The sequence below is a fragment of the Ranitomeya variabilis genome, chromosome 4 (assembly GCF_051348905.1).
Source record: "Ranitomeya variabilis isolate aRanVar5 chromosome 4, aRanVar5.hap1, whole genome shotgun sequence".
Lineage (NCBI taxonomy): Eukaryota > Metazoa > Chordata > Amphibia > Anura > Dendrobatidae > Ranitomeya > Ranitomeya variabilis.
The window spans coordinates 427538269-427553505 of NC_135235.1; the positions used below are offsets into that span (position 1 = coordinate 427538269).

At 41.6% G+C, this 15237-nt stretch overlaps 1 protein-coding gene across 2 annotated transcripts in view; it reads right to left on the bottom strand.

Moving 5' to 3' along the window:
* Nucleotides 1–1829: 1829 nt before the first annotated feature.
* The window catches only part of LOC143765075 (nicotinamide N-methyltransferase-like), a 33255-nt gene continuing 19847 nt past the window's right edge, over nucleotides 1830–15237 (bottom strand). Inside the window, exons 2-3 of one of the 2 annotated variants that reach the window (XM_077251367.1) lie at nucleotides 13528–13729; nucleotides 1830–5273 (exon numbers count right to left, since the gene is read on the bottom strand). In XM_077251367.1, the coding sequence (XP_077107482.1) occupies nucleotides 4838–5273; nucleotides 13528–13729 (638 nt within the window). In that variant the 3' untranslated portion in view covers nucleotides 1830–4837. Of the gene's footprint in view, nucleotides 5274–13527; nucleotides 13736–15237 lie in introns of both variants that reach the window. The other variant, XM_077251366.1, reaches the window with a different exon arrangement.

The following is a 15237-nucleotide window of genomic DNA, read 5'->3' on the forward strand; positions in this document are numbered from 1 at the left end:
GGGTTATGCAGCAGGGCAATGATCCAAAACACACCAGAAAGTCCATCTCTGAATGGCTTCAGACAAACAAACCTAAGACTTTGGAGGGGCCTGGTCAAAGTCCTGACCTTAATCCAATTGAGATACTGTGGCATGACCTTAAAAAGGTAGTTCATGCTTGGAAACCCGCCAATGTGGCTAAATTACAACACTTCTGCAAAGATGAGTGCGCTAAAATTCCTCCAGAGGGTTGTAAACGGCTCATATCCAGTTATTGCAAATGTTTGATTGCAGTTGCTGCCAAGGGTAGCCCAACCAATTATTAGGTTGAGGGTATGTTTCCACGTTCAGGAAACGCTGCGTTTTTGACGCAGCGTTTTTCCGCAGCGTCAAAAACGCAGCGTCCAGATGTTACAGCATAGTGGAGGGGATTTAATGAAATCCCGACTCCACTATGCGTTAAAAAACGCATGCGTTTTTGCCGCGAAAACGCACATGCGGTGCATTTTTTCAAAACGCAGCATGTTGCTACAATGAGCCAAACACGCAGGAACAGCGCACGCAGGTGACCTGCCAGTGACCTCAGGTGCAGTTTTGGTCAGGATTTTACCTGCATAAAATCCTGACCAAAGCCTGAAGCAAACCTGAACGTGGACACATACCCTTAGGGGGCAATCACTTGTTCACACAGGGTCCTGTAGGTTTGGATTTCTTTTTCCCTTAATAATAAAGACCTTCATTTAAAAACTGCATTTTGTGTTTACTTGTGTTATCTTTGTCTAGTATTGAAATTTGTTTGGTGATTTGAAACATTTAAGTATGACAAACATGCAAAAAATAGAAAATCAGGAAGGGGAAAACACTTTTTCACACAACCGTATATATGCTCCTCCATACTGGTATATGCCCTTCATCCTGGCATATGCCCTCCATCCTGGTATATGCTCCCTCATGTTTGTATATGTCCCATCCTGGTATAAGTCCACAATCCTGGAATATGCTTCCCCATCCTTGCATATTCTGTTCATCCTGGTATATATGCCCCCATTCTTTTATATGTCACCCCATCCTTGTAATTGTCATCCCATCATTGTATATGAGCCCCATACTGGTATAAGTTCCCCATCCTGCCTTTTCCGCTGTTCAACGCATAGAAAGAAAGAAAAAACCACAACACTGCAACTTACTTTTCTTCCTTTCTCTCCCCCGAAGCGACACATTGTCTTCTGAAGCGGGCAGCAGATTTCAGTGTCCAAGCAGTGGGACATCACTGCCATGCACCCAGTCGCTTGTACGCTGATGTCAGCTGCTGGCCTCTGATTAACCAGCAGCGTGTATTGTGGCGCACAGACCCGGCAAACTTGTGCACTGCAATACACTTCAGCTGGATGTGTGTCCGAGGATGCAGATCCGGCTGAAGTAAGGGTTGGCATTGCGATGTTCCTCACCCACTGGCCCCGGTTCACTGATGTGGAACAGCGATGGTGTGCGTGCCCACAGGGAGGCCTCTGTGTGCCCCCTCTTGCTCACATGTCATAGGTTCACCACTGCTGACCTAAATAATATAGACCTGGATATATTTCTTTCCAGCCTTCAGGATGGAGTTGAGCAGGCTTTATTTTTGTTAAGTGGAGGTTGGGGCTCGGTGTAGGTGTTAGATGCCCAAGCGAGGTAGTCGTGGGCAAGCTTCGGTCCCAATCACTTTGGCATCCTACAGACAAGGGGTGTCTCCATCCTGATGTGCTGCATTGTATGTGGTGCTTCCCACTTACTTCTGGCAGGCAGGCCTTTTCTGGGTCCAGGAATGCCTCTTCTGGACCCAGGGCAGCAAACAATCCAAGAGACACATGGTTAATAAACAACAAAATTTTACTTAGAGAATGGCAGTCTGTACAGTATTTACAAGCAGGTTTAAAGGATAAAGCCCAACGGTTTGTCATCTTTCCCACAGGTACCGGATACAACTTTAGCCCTGGTTCTCGGGATAGTTGGCATATCCCCTTTTCTGGCTTTCATAGTCCTTGGGGATCTTCCTCACCTCTAGCAGCATTTCTGGATTGCGATACCTTCCACCCCATGTAGTCTGAGTCCATCCTTTCATCTAGCTTCGCAAGCTGAGTGTGCCCCTGGCCCCCGATATCCATCTTGAGGTTGCCCTTGGCCATTAGGCGGAATCACATGGAAGGTATTTACAGCAATCTGCTGTAAGGAATATTGAGCTCATGTTATTCCTAGCAGCCCACTATTCCTGATGCATATGCACTCCTGCCCTCGCGTTAACTGAACTGTCACTTCCTGCCTCAGTCAGGGGGTGCTGTTTTTAAAATGGTATCCCTTTTGGGGGGTTTCCCAATATATGGGACCCCTAAAGGCACTTCAAACATGGATAGGTCCCTAAAAAATACATTTTGTAAATTTCTTTGAAAAAATTAAAAATTACTGCTACATTTTTAAACCTCTTTAAACGCTAAGAAAATAAAATAACATTTACAAATGGTGCTGATGTAAAACAGAGATGAGGGAAATGTTATTTATTCATGTTTTTGTGTGGTATGACTATCTGGATTAAAGGGATACTCATTCAAAGTTTAAAAATTGCTAATTTTTTAACATTTTTCTCAAATTTCTGATATTTTTTATAAATAAGCACAAAACATATCAACCTAAATTTACCATTATCATAAAGTATAATGTGTCACGAAAAAACAGTCTCAAAATCACTGGGATTTTTTGAAGCATTCCAGAGTTATTACCACATAAAGTGACACTGATTTAAAAAATTTGGCTCCGTCACTAAGGGGTTAAAAACAGATCACATAAACATTAACATCCATATGTCAGGCGTTTTTCGTGCATACATTACAAATAGGAAAAGAAACTGTATATGTCTATCATTATTTATTAAATTGTTACTAATACACAAATGTGCAAAATTAACATATGGTTTGCATCAGGATGTAAAAAGCAGACACACAGATGGAATACGGATTACATAAAATATGGATGATAAATTGTCATATTTTTCTTGACATAAAATGGATGATTTTGTATTCACTCGAACCCAACTTAAGACTGACAAATAGGCTATAAGATCTTAAGGGACTCTGTCGACACAAAACGCAGCTGATCGGTGCACTACAGAAGTTGAACTGTGCGATAAGCATAACATATATATCTGTATGGAGCACAAAATGACATGTACTCATGATGGATAAATACATCAAATAGCATTAAGGGGTTAAACTGGATCAGCGCTATCTTCAATCTCAGAAATTGAAACAGGAAGACTCTGCAGTCCAACAAGCTGTTGCTGTTGATTTTGTAGGACACGAGAGATCCACCTTACCAAAGTGTACGTCATGATGCTATAACCAGAGCTCTAATATAATTTCCAGTTTCATCATAGATTAGGTATATTGACTAATGTCTCTAACATCATGTCCTCCCTCTATCTGAAACTGAACCTGTCAAAAACTGAACTCCTCGTGTTCTCTCCCTCTACAAACCTACCTTTGCCCGACATTGCCATCTCTGTGTGCGGTTCCACCATTACTCCAAAGCAACATGCCCGCTGCCTTGGAGTCATCCTTGATTCCGAGCTTTCATTCACCCCCCACATCCGATCACTGGCTCGCTCTTCTTATCTGCATCTCAAAAACATTTCCAGAATTCGCCCTTTTCTTACTTTCGACTCTGCAAAAACTCTTACTGTCTCACTTATTCATTCTCGTCTGGACTATTGTAACTCTCTACTAATTGGCCTACCTTTTACCAGACTCTCCCCGCTCCAATCTGTCCTGAATGCTGCTGCCAGGATCATATTCCTCGCCAACCGTTACACCGATGCCTCTACCTTGTGCCAGTCATTACACTGGCTACCCATCCAATCCAGAATCCAGTACAAAACTACTACCCTCATCCACAAAGCACTCCATGGCTCAACACCACCCTACATCTCCTCTCTGGTCTCAGTCTACCAACCTACCCGTGCCCTCCGCTCTGCTAATGACCTCAGGTTAGCATCCTCAATAATCAGAACCTCCCACTCCCGTCTCCAAGACTTTACACGTGCGGCGCCGATTCTTTGGAATGCACTACCTAGGTTAATACAATTAATCCCCAATCCCCACAGTTTTAAGCGTGCACTAAAAACTCATTTGTTCAGATTGGCCTACCGCCTCAACGCATTAACCTAATTATCCCTGTGTGGCCTATTAATAAAAAACAACAACATAATCACGTTCCTCCATCATGTTCTCATACACTTTATGCAGTTAATAGCCTCTGTGTCTGTACTGTTACATACTTAGGCAGTTAACTGGTTCATGCAGCTTTACATGAACACCCGAGCCTTACACTATGGCTGGTCCAAATAACTAAAGCAATTGTTACCATCCACCTCTTGTGTCTCCCCTTTTTCCTCATAGATTGTAAGCTTGCGAGCAGCAGGGCCCTCATTCCTCCTGGTATCTGTTTTGAACTGTGATTTCTGTTATGCTGTAATGTCTGTTGTCTGTATAAGTCCCCTCTATAAGTTGTAAAGCGCTGCGGAATATGTTGGCGCTATATAAATAAAATTATTATTATTATTATTATTAAAGAAGATGTCTTCCACCTGCATTTTCATTAATTCTCAATTCTGAAGCTGTAAAAACTAAACTGTGTTGTCACATTCTCTACTTGCTGATCGGTGCCAACTCACTTTTCAGATGAAGATCGGAGAATGTAAATGACTCATAACTGTACTGGAACTGAGGCGACTGTAAAGAATGATAAAACCCAGCCTCCTTCCAACCTGCGCTAATAATCAGATAATTTAAGAAATACTTTTAAGTGGAAGCCCCTCTAAATATGCTGCTTACATATTTCTTTTTTTCTGAGCAACAATAATGTAATAACCTGCAAAATCTCCTTTGTCCTCCAGAGAATCTTCCGTTTTCAAAGACACTTGAAATTTTTCAATAATATATCCAGCATCAGTAAGCGCTTCCCTTAGAAATTCTTCATTAAGTGGTAGGCCGGAGAACCTTACCTCTCCGACCATGTAGTAGGAGTTTCCCAGAACACCTGTGAGCACTAAGTATCCACCCATTTTTAATAATGAAGTTATGTTTTTAAGAGCAATGACATATGATTCATAATCTTTACATGCTCCCTCCAGACACAGGCAACTCAGGACACAATCAACTTGGGGAATAATAACCGGATCTATGGGATTGGCATTGAAGACATCACACTTTAGGACTTGTCTTACGGCTTTTCTTAGTTTTTCTTCCTTTTCTTGGCAAGTTATTCTGTAACAGAAGAAAAATTGTTGCATAAAAACATTTTACCATTGGTTAACTTAGAATTTAGAAACTTATTGTGCGATTCTTCAAAGTATCAAAGCTAGAAAACTGGCAATTTTTGTCAATCGCACACCAATTTGAACTAACCGCCAAAATGGAGAGCTGGAGAGGAGTGATGGGGTATGGCTACCGCATACCATCAAATTCAACAAAAAATCTGGTTTGGTGTATTATGTAGTAAACGGGAAGGCAAGTAGTTGTGGCTGGACATTTAGGGCTTGGCTCACCCAGGCCTTTCTCTCTTAGGTAACAGGGTCCCTTCTTTGACCCGGCACACACAGCACTGCTCTGACTGCCGGCCATCTTCAGTTTTAAAGGAATAGAGGCACAGTCTAAAGCAACTTTTAACTAAACGGATTTATTCACTTCAGGAAGCAGCACATCCATGTGACTTCCAGCATTATCTTCACAGTCAAGACAGCACATCTCCTTATCTGTCCCTTCTCTCTTCTCTACATCACGAAGTGTTTCCACAGGTCGGAGTGCCTCTTGCAACCCCTCAGTGTCTCCCCGGTAGAAAATCACTACGATATAGCCTTCTTCTGCCTGTTTCGCCCAAGACGTGAGATATACTACTCTACTTCCATAGCCTTCCACCTCTTAATGGGATGACCTGCCCGTACACTTACGGTGACCACTTATCTTCCTTTGTCAGCTTCCTCTGTCTCTTCTCTGCTGGTGCTCATACTGTGCCCTCTTCTTCGCTCTACTCTCCAGATCCCCTCCTTGAATGGCTGGGCACCTACTTCAAACTTTGCGGGAATAGTGAAGCAGCTCGGGCCATAGGCTACCTGAGGACATGGGTCAAGCCCCGACTGACTCTAACTAGGAAATATTCCTGCCTTATTCCCCAACTATCCCCTCCTACAATTAACTCCTTTGTGTCCTACAACTAAACCTATCATACAGTGAACTCAGTGCCCCCATCTAGTGACCCTTTCCCAAACTGCACTGTCCCTATTAATCCCTAGTATAACATATAGGCAATATGACATAATGGAATACATGACAACACGTAACAACGGCATAAAATATATAAATATTCACATACAAGTACAACAACATAGGGGTTTAAAGGGGTAAAACACTCAACCCCTTACAATTACACCAAAAATGCTACGAGTCTCAGACTGGAGTAGAATGTCTGATGAGGTGCATGGAGGTGCACGCCACTGAGAAGATGCGCCAAATTCATTAAGGTAGTAGGACAACTGAACACAAGGACCTTTTATTCTAATTATTTTATTTTATCAGATTGGCCAAAAGTGCAGAATCATCATTATCATTACCACTAGTGCACATGCAATGTAAATTACACCCATTTCAGTCACTCAACGAGGGGTGGACATATCATCGGTGCAACATGTGCAGCTGCACAGGCCCAAGAGTTAAGGGAGCCCATTTCCACCTCCAAAACTGGTGGATTTGCACATTATCATGAGCTATTGGACTGCAAAGGGCCCATAAGTTGTCCTTGCACAGTGGTCCTTTCCGGTCTGTGTCCACCAGTGCACTTAACACTACTGGTGTAACCTGTGCAGCCGAACCAGGGTGCGGAGAATACGTTGGCCAAACTTTACCTCTACAGCAGCAAGCAGCATAAATCACAGACACATTATTGAATTGCTTTGCATTTTGTTCATATATTGCAGTGGATTTTTGGCGCTTTTTCAGGCAGAATCGACCTGAAAAAAACATTATATGTACGTACCCCATGTTAGGCACTGTCCAATCAAAAGGCTGCAAAAAAATCTTCTGGGAAAAAAAGGCTTTAGGAACAGAAAAACTCCCTTTTTTGAAGCGATTTATTTTTATAAGGTTGTATGCCAAAGATGAGTTTTTGGGAGTTTCTGATACTGTGCACTTTTGCTGCGCAAAAAAAAGCAGCTCCTTACAGATCCAATAAAGTGGATGGGATTTAAAAATATCATGCCAACTGTGCTTTTATTTCACTCATTGTAAGCTAACCTTCGGTGTGTGTTTCCAAGCTGCAATATGTTAGTCTCTTTTGCGCATGCGCTGAGTTTTACAGTGCCTTGCGAAAGTATTCGGCTCCCTGGAACTTTTCAACCTTTTCCCACATATCATGCTTCAAACACAATGATACCAAATGTAAATTTTTGGTGAAGAATCAACAACAACTGGAACACAATTGTGAAGTTGAACGAAATTTATTGGTTATTTTACATTTTTGTGGAAATTCAAAAACTGAAAAGTGGGGTATGCAATATTATTCGGCTCCTTTAACTTAATACTTTGTTGTGCCACCTTTTGCTGTGATTACAACTGCAAGTCGCTTGGGGTATGTCTCTATCAGTTTTGTACATCGAGAGACTGAAATTCTTGCCCATTCTTCCTTGGCAAACAGCTCGAGCTCAGTGAGGTTTGATGGAGATCATTTGTGAACAGTAGTTTTCAGCTCTTCCCACAGATTCTCGATTGGATTGAGGTCTGGACTTTGACTTGGCCATTCTAACACTTGGATACGTTTATTTGTGAACCTTTCCATTGTAGATTTTGCTTTATGTTTGGGATCATTGTCTTGTTGGAAGACAAATCTCCATCCCAGTCTCAGGTCTTTTGCAAACTCCAACAGGTTTTCTTCAAGAATGGTCCTGTATTTGGCTCCATCCATCTTCCCATACAATTTTATCCATCTTCCCTGTCCCTGCTGAAAAAAAGCAGGCCCAAACCATGATGCTGCCACCACCATGTTTGACAGTGGGGATGGTGTGTTCAGGGTGATGAGCTGTGTTGCCTTTACGCCAAACATATCGTTTGGCATTGTTGCCTAAAAGTTCGATTTTGATTTCATCTAAACCAGAGCACATTCTTCCACATGTTTGGTGTGTCTCCCAGGTGGCTTGTTGCAAACTTTAAACGACACTTTTTATGGATATCTTTGAGAAATGGCTTTCTTCTTGCCACTCTTCCATAAAGGCCAGATTTGTGCAGTGTACGACTGATTGTTGTCCTATGGACAGACTGTCCCACCTCAGCTGTAGATCTGTAGATCTCTGCAGTTCAACCAGAGTGATCATGGGCTCCTTGGCTGCATCTCTGATCAGTCTTCTCCTTGTTGGAGATGAAAGTTTAGAGGGACGGCCGGGTCTTGGTAGATTTGCAGTGGTATGATACTCCTTCCATTTCAATATGATCGCTTGCACAGTGCTCCTTGGGATGTTTAAAGTTTTGGAAATCATTTTGTATCCAAATCCGGCTTTAAACCTCTCCACAACAGTATCACGGACCTGCCTGTTGTGTTCCTTGGTCTTCATGATGCTCTCTGTGCTTCAAACAGAACCCTGAGACTATCACAGAGCAGGTGCATTTATACAGAGACTTGATTACACACAGGTGGATTATATTTTTCATCATTAGGCATTTAGGACAACATTGGATCATTCAGAGAACCACAATGAACTTCTGGAGTGAGTTTGCTGCACTGCAAGTAAAGGGGCCGAATAACATTGCACGCCCCACTTTTCAGTTTTTGAATTTCCACAAAAATGTAAAATAACCAATAAATTTCGTTCAACTTCACAATTGTGTTCCACTTGTTGATTCTTCACCAAAAATTTACATTTGGTATTTTTATGTTTGAATCATGATATGTGGGAAAAGGTTGAAAAGTTCCAGGGAGCCCAATACTTTCGCAAGGCACTGTATATGCAGATTCTTCCTGAAGATTTGCATTAGATGCAGAATATCCATAGGTAAAAAAAGCATATGGGTTTTTAGTGCACTTCCATGCAGAAACACACTAAAAATGCATGTAAACTACACATGATTTTTTTGTCAAAGCTAAATACCAGGAAGTATAAAAAACAGAGCGGCTTTAATTAACTCACGACATACAAAAAATAGAAATAAATCATAGTGTAAAAAATGTGATAAAAACGCATGTAAAAATAAGAACCCAAAAATGCTATGAAAAAATGCAGGCCACTTAATTTACATAATAGGTGCAGAAAATCTGCAACATCAAAAACTCAAATACTCAAATACTCCTCATGCCTAAAACTCATGTTTTTTGTCCGCCTCAAAAAACTAAGTGTACACATACCCTTGGGGTGTGCTCACACTGAGTTTTTGGAGTGTAAGGCTATGTTCCCATGATGAGAGTTTTGATGAGTTTTTGATATAGCTGATGTTCTGCACCATTTCTGCACCTAGCAAATAAAATAGGTTACTTAAATTTTTTAAAGAAAATCTGCAACATCAAGACACTGCAAATTTTTGCTGCATCAAAAATGCAGCATCTTATAGGTCCAGCAATGTGGATGGGAGTTATAGATATCTCATCCCCACTGTGCCATTTTTTTACTCAGCATAAACTGACCTGTGGCGCGTGTTTCAAATCCACAACATATCAATTTCTGTTGTGGGTTCTCTGAGTTTTCTTTTCAGATTTTTCCCATAGACTAGATGCAACAAAAACGCATGTAATCCGCACATGACTGTATCAATAAAGCTTTGTCAAAGCCAAATACCAGAAAGTATCAAAAACAAGGCAGCTTTATTCAAAGCATGACACACCAACAAGAAATGAAAAAAACAGTGGCAAAACGTGATAAAAATGCATGAAAGAAAAACAGACTCAAAAATGCAATGAAAAAAAATGCAAAAGGAACCTAATTTACATAATAGGCGTAGAAATGGTCCAGAAATTCTGCAACATCAAAAGCTCACCAAAAGCTCATTGAGGAAATGTAGCCTAAAGCCACGTGCATATGTTCAGTATTTGGTCAGTATTTTACATCAGTATTTGTAAGCCAAAACCAGGAGGGGGTGATAAATACAGAAGTGGCGACTTGTTTCTATTATACTTTTTCTTTTATTGCTCCACTCCTGATTTTGGCTTACAGATACTGACCAAATCGTGAATGTGAGAACGTGGCATAAAGTCTCCAACATCTTCCTGAAAACTTGACGTTTCCACCCTGTCATTTGCACATACAAGTGCTTCTCACTAAATTAGAATATCATCAAAAAGTTAATTTATTTCAGTTCTTCAATACAAAAAGTGAAACTCATATATAGAGTCATTACACACAGAGTGATCTATTTCAAGTGTTTATTTCTGTTAATGTTGATGATTATGGCTTATAGCCAAAGAAAACCCAAAAGTCATTATCTCAGTAAATTAGAATACTTTATAACACCAGTGTAAAGACACACACACACACTATGTGTCTTTCTGTGGGTCGCTGTTAGTAAAGAAAAATAGGAGACGAAAAAGCGCAAATAGGGTCTTATCCCCAGGATTGTTTCCAATCAACCTGATGGTGCAGAGTAAAAGCGTGTAGATGTCAGCTGCTGTAGATCCACAGTTCGACGCTGTGACCTCTCAGAACCGTTATAATAGATAAATGTGGATAAAATCCGAGCTGCTGTGACAAATGATGAATCCAGATATACAGTAGTTATTCTGGTGGTTTATTCAACGCGTTTCAAAGCTCATGGCTTCTTCTTCAGGAAATGTCCACAGAAGGATAATGGGTCGGTACACATGAAACGCAGGACAGCCAGGGGATGCACGGACACCACAGTGTGCGAGGAAAAGCTGAACAGGACCTGGCAGATCACGTGATGGCCGGGAAGGCGCCGAGAGGCAGAGCCAAGCCCCAAGAACAGACGAGAGCCGACAGCTGGGTGAATGCTGGGTACGTAGTCAGGCAAGCCGAGGTCAGAAGCCAGGAAGATGGGCAGAAGCCAGGGACGAGACAGAAGGATGGTGGGGGACAAGTCGAAGTCAGTAGCCAGATGGGAGCGCAGGACAAAAGAGCAAGACAGAGGGTGATCAGAGACAGAGACGGGGGTCAGAACTAGAGAATACAGAGCAGTACCGAATCAAGAGGCAGAAACAGAAACAGAGTCTAAGCAGGGTCATACACAGGAAACACAAGCACACAGAGGCACAATGATATCTGAACAATAAACTGGGTCAACAACTCAAGTCGGGTAAGCAAAAGTATCACTGACACAGAACCAGGCCAGCAGCAGATCTACATAACTCTCCCTGAACCAAAGAGAGGCCAAACAAGGTTAACCCCTACCCGACCAGGATGGGAGAAAAACCCCATCCTATGTCATGACAACTAGCTTGAAAAATGATTTTAAAATCTGAAATGTTGGCCTACTGAAATGTATGTTCAGTAAATGCACTCAATACTTGGTTGGGGCTCCTTTTGCATCAATTACTGCATCATTGCGGCGTGGCATGGAGGCAATCAGCCTGTTGCCCTACTGAGGAGTTATGGAAGCCCAGGTTGCTTTGATAGCAGCCTTCAGCTTGTTGGCATTGTTGGGTCTGGTGTCTCACATCTTCCTCTTGACAATACCCCATAGATTCTGTATAGGGTTAAGGTCAGGTGAGTTTGCTGGCCAATCAAGCACAGTGATACTGCTGTTTTTAAACCAGGTATTGGTACTATTTTCAGCGTGTACAGGTGCTAAATCCTGCTGGAGAATGAAATTTCCATCTCCAAAAACGTTGGCAGAGGGGAAGCATGAAGTGATTTAAAAATTCCTGGTAGATGGCTGCACTGACTTTGGTCTTGATAAAACACAGCAGACCTACACCAGCAGATGAGATGGCTCCCCAAACTATCACTGATTGTGGAAACTTCACACTAGACCTCAGCAGCTTGGATCGTGTGCCTCTCCACTCTTCCTCCAGACTCTGGGACCTTGATTTCCAAATTAAATTTAACAGTTACTTTCATCTGAAAACAACTCCTTAGACCACTGAGCAACAGTCCAGTCCTTTTTCTCCTTGGCTCAGGTAAAATGCTTCTGGTGTTGTCTATTTGTCATGAGTGGCTTGACACAAGGAATGCGACACTTGTAACCCATGTCCTGGATATGTCTGTGTGTGGTGACTCTTGAAGTAATGACTCCAGCAGCAGTCCACTCCTTTGTTAACCTTCCCCAAATTTTTGAATGGCCTTTTCTTAACAATCCGTTCAAGACTGCAGTTATCCTGATTGCTTGTGCACCTTTTTCTATCACACTTTTTCCTTCTATTCAACTCTCCATTAATATGCTTGGATACAGCACTCTGTAAGCAGCCAACTTCTTTAGCAATAACCTTTTGTAGCTTACTCTCCTTGTGGAGTGTGCCAATGACAGCCTTTTGGACATCTGCTAAGTCAGCAGTCTTCCCCATGATTGTGGAGCCTATTGAAACAGTCTAAGGGATCTTTTTAAATACTTAGGAAGCCTTTGCAGTTGTTTTTTTGTTAATTATTCTAATTTAATTTAATTTGTAATGACTCTATATAATATATGAGTTTCACTTTTTGTATTGAAGAACTGAAATAAATTAACTTTTTCATGATATTCTAATTTTGTGAAAAGCATCTGTAGCTAGTTTCTCCTCTAAAAACTCAGCAAAAATACTCAGTTTTCACATAGTCTTTGGGTATGAGCAGATGATATCTTTTTCAGGTGGATTCCACATCTGAAACCCCTGTGACAAAATGCTCTATGTGCTCCATAGAAGGAACATATACATTTTTATGGAGAATGATTTGCTGTTCATCTGTTCAGTTTTTGAATGTCTTGTAACGCTTCACAGTTGCCAAGTAGTTAAAAGAAGTGACATGCCCATTGTTCTGGTATTTTCTCTCTGAAGATGCTCTGTACTTTACAATATGGGTCAATGGGAAAGCCCGGAAGGCAGTTCAGCATCTTTTTGAGCATCTTTTTGAGAATTTCCCAGCTTTTTTCTTTAAAAACACTAGCAGTTTCTATAGAGTGAAAATAACAACAACCGGAAAATGATAGGAAAAAAACCCACAAGAAAACCTTCCAAAAATTCGTCAGCTGCCAAAATCGTTGATAATACGCTCAGAAAACAAGTGACCAAATCAATACAAAAGAGACTTTGGGGGTAAAAATGGCAGGGATTTCTTGAATTTTTTTCTTCTTGAAAAACTCAGCGGGTTCTCCTGAGTTCAACAGACCTCATGTGCACATCCCTTTAATAGAAAAGGTATTTCAAGCATTTTTTTAGCAAGTTTTCAGATGCTTCTTTGGAGAAGACCATTTTTAGGACTGAGTATCCTGCCTTTACCAGCATATCTGTCTGCAAACATTTTTTTAGAAATATCTTCTTCTTATTTCTGAGAGTATGATCCTCCTCAGCGAATGTAATTTTTAAAATATATGATTTGGCATGGTATCTATTCCTTACCTGTCACCTTCCAGATGGCATATACGTTTAACCGTTAGGCTCCAGTCAAATGCTTCAGGCTGATTCTTAAGCCATAAATTAAATTCCTCCCTGTTTTTGTCTGCAATATCGGAGACAATGATGTTTTTGAAGGCTTCACAAGCTGATAAAAGCTGGTATATGCATGGCCCCGTTCCAATGTCAATCAGCATTTCACCTTTCACTTTTCCTTGTATGAGAGAAAAAACATTGCAACAAAATGTGTTAATCTGTAGCTTAATATTTTACAGCTTTCACATACCGGTCAACATTTGCATCACCATTCACGGGAATGTCATCAAAAGATAAGCTATTGTTCAAATCAGATTTTTATGATAAATGTATTTAAATAGAATTTGACTTTTTTAAATGTTGCATATTATTATTACTATTATTATTTATTTTTTGAGCACCATTGATTCCATGGTGCTGTAAATGAGAAAGGATTACATACAAAAAATACAAAATAAAATATAAAATATATAAAAAAAATAAAATAAAATACAAATAGAAATTACGGTGAACAAACTAACAATGATAGACTGATTCAGATAGGAAAGGACCCTGCCCCTGCAGGCTTAGATTCTACAGGATAATGGAGAAGGAGACAGCGGGTTAGGGGATTACGGCAGCTTTGGTGGTGGTGAGGTGGGCTATTGCGTACTGTAAACTTTCTTGAACAGATGCTTTTTCAGGTTCTGTCTGAAAGTTCTGAATGTAATAGATAATCAGACATGTTGGGGCACAGAATTCTAGAGGATGGGAGATAATCTGGAGAAGTTTTGGAGGCTATTGGATGAGGAAAGTATAAGTGTGGAGGAGAGAAGGAGGTACTAAAAGAACCGGAGATTACGTGTTGGAAGATATCAGCAGATTACATGTTGGAAGATATAGGGAGATTAGTTTGGAGTTATGTAGGGAGGTGTACCAGGGCAGCAGTCCCTCTTGCGTGTCTGGGCCAGAACTGTCGGGACTGTCACCATTATTCCTGGGGGGGGAGAGTTTTCTGACCGGAACAGTTCAGGAGACCTGACTGGTGGGGGTGGGTCCGATTTAAGCAGCGGTGTGAGCGGGAAGACGACACACTTGGCAGGGAACGAGCTTGTGAGCAGAGACAGTTGACTCCCTCTCGACGGACCCATGCTAGCTAGCTGTGCCTTCACGCCTGGCTAGCAAAACTGCTAAGACGTGCTACCCACAGCCCAAAGAGACACCTGCACCATGTAGTGACCAGTACAGAGTGCATACTTTTGCTCCGCTCACCACCATGGAGGCACTGCTTAGTCGTATCCCTGCAGTGCTCATTGAGAACCAGACCGCGCCTGTGGCTGTGTCCACTGGACTGTGCGCTCTACTGCGGCATTGTTTACTGAACTTTCTGCTTCATCCGCTGTGCTGTGGACTTCCATCTCAACTCCACCACATGCCCGGACCAGGACACCAGGTGTCGAAGGACCTGCAGGATTCATCACCGCAAGGAGACAGTGCATCGCCTTTCTGCGGGACCAGATCAGAGACATCTTGCGCCGCCTACAGCGCCACAAAGGGATCTTCCAACCACCTTCCTCCAGTGCACAGAGACTGATAAGCTAACTCGTTGTTACCTGCTACATTTGTCTTTCCCCATCCGCAAATTCATATCCTTTACCCCCCTGCTTATTCCATCACTGTTTTATATAAAGAACCTGTTAA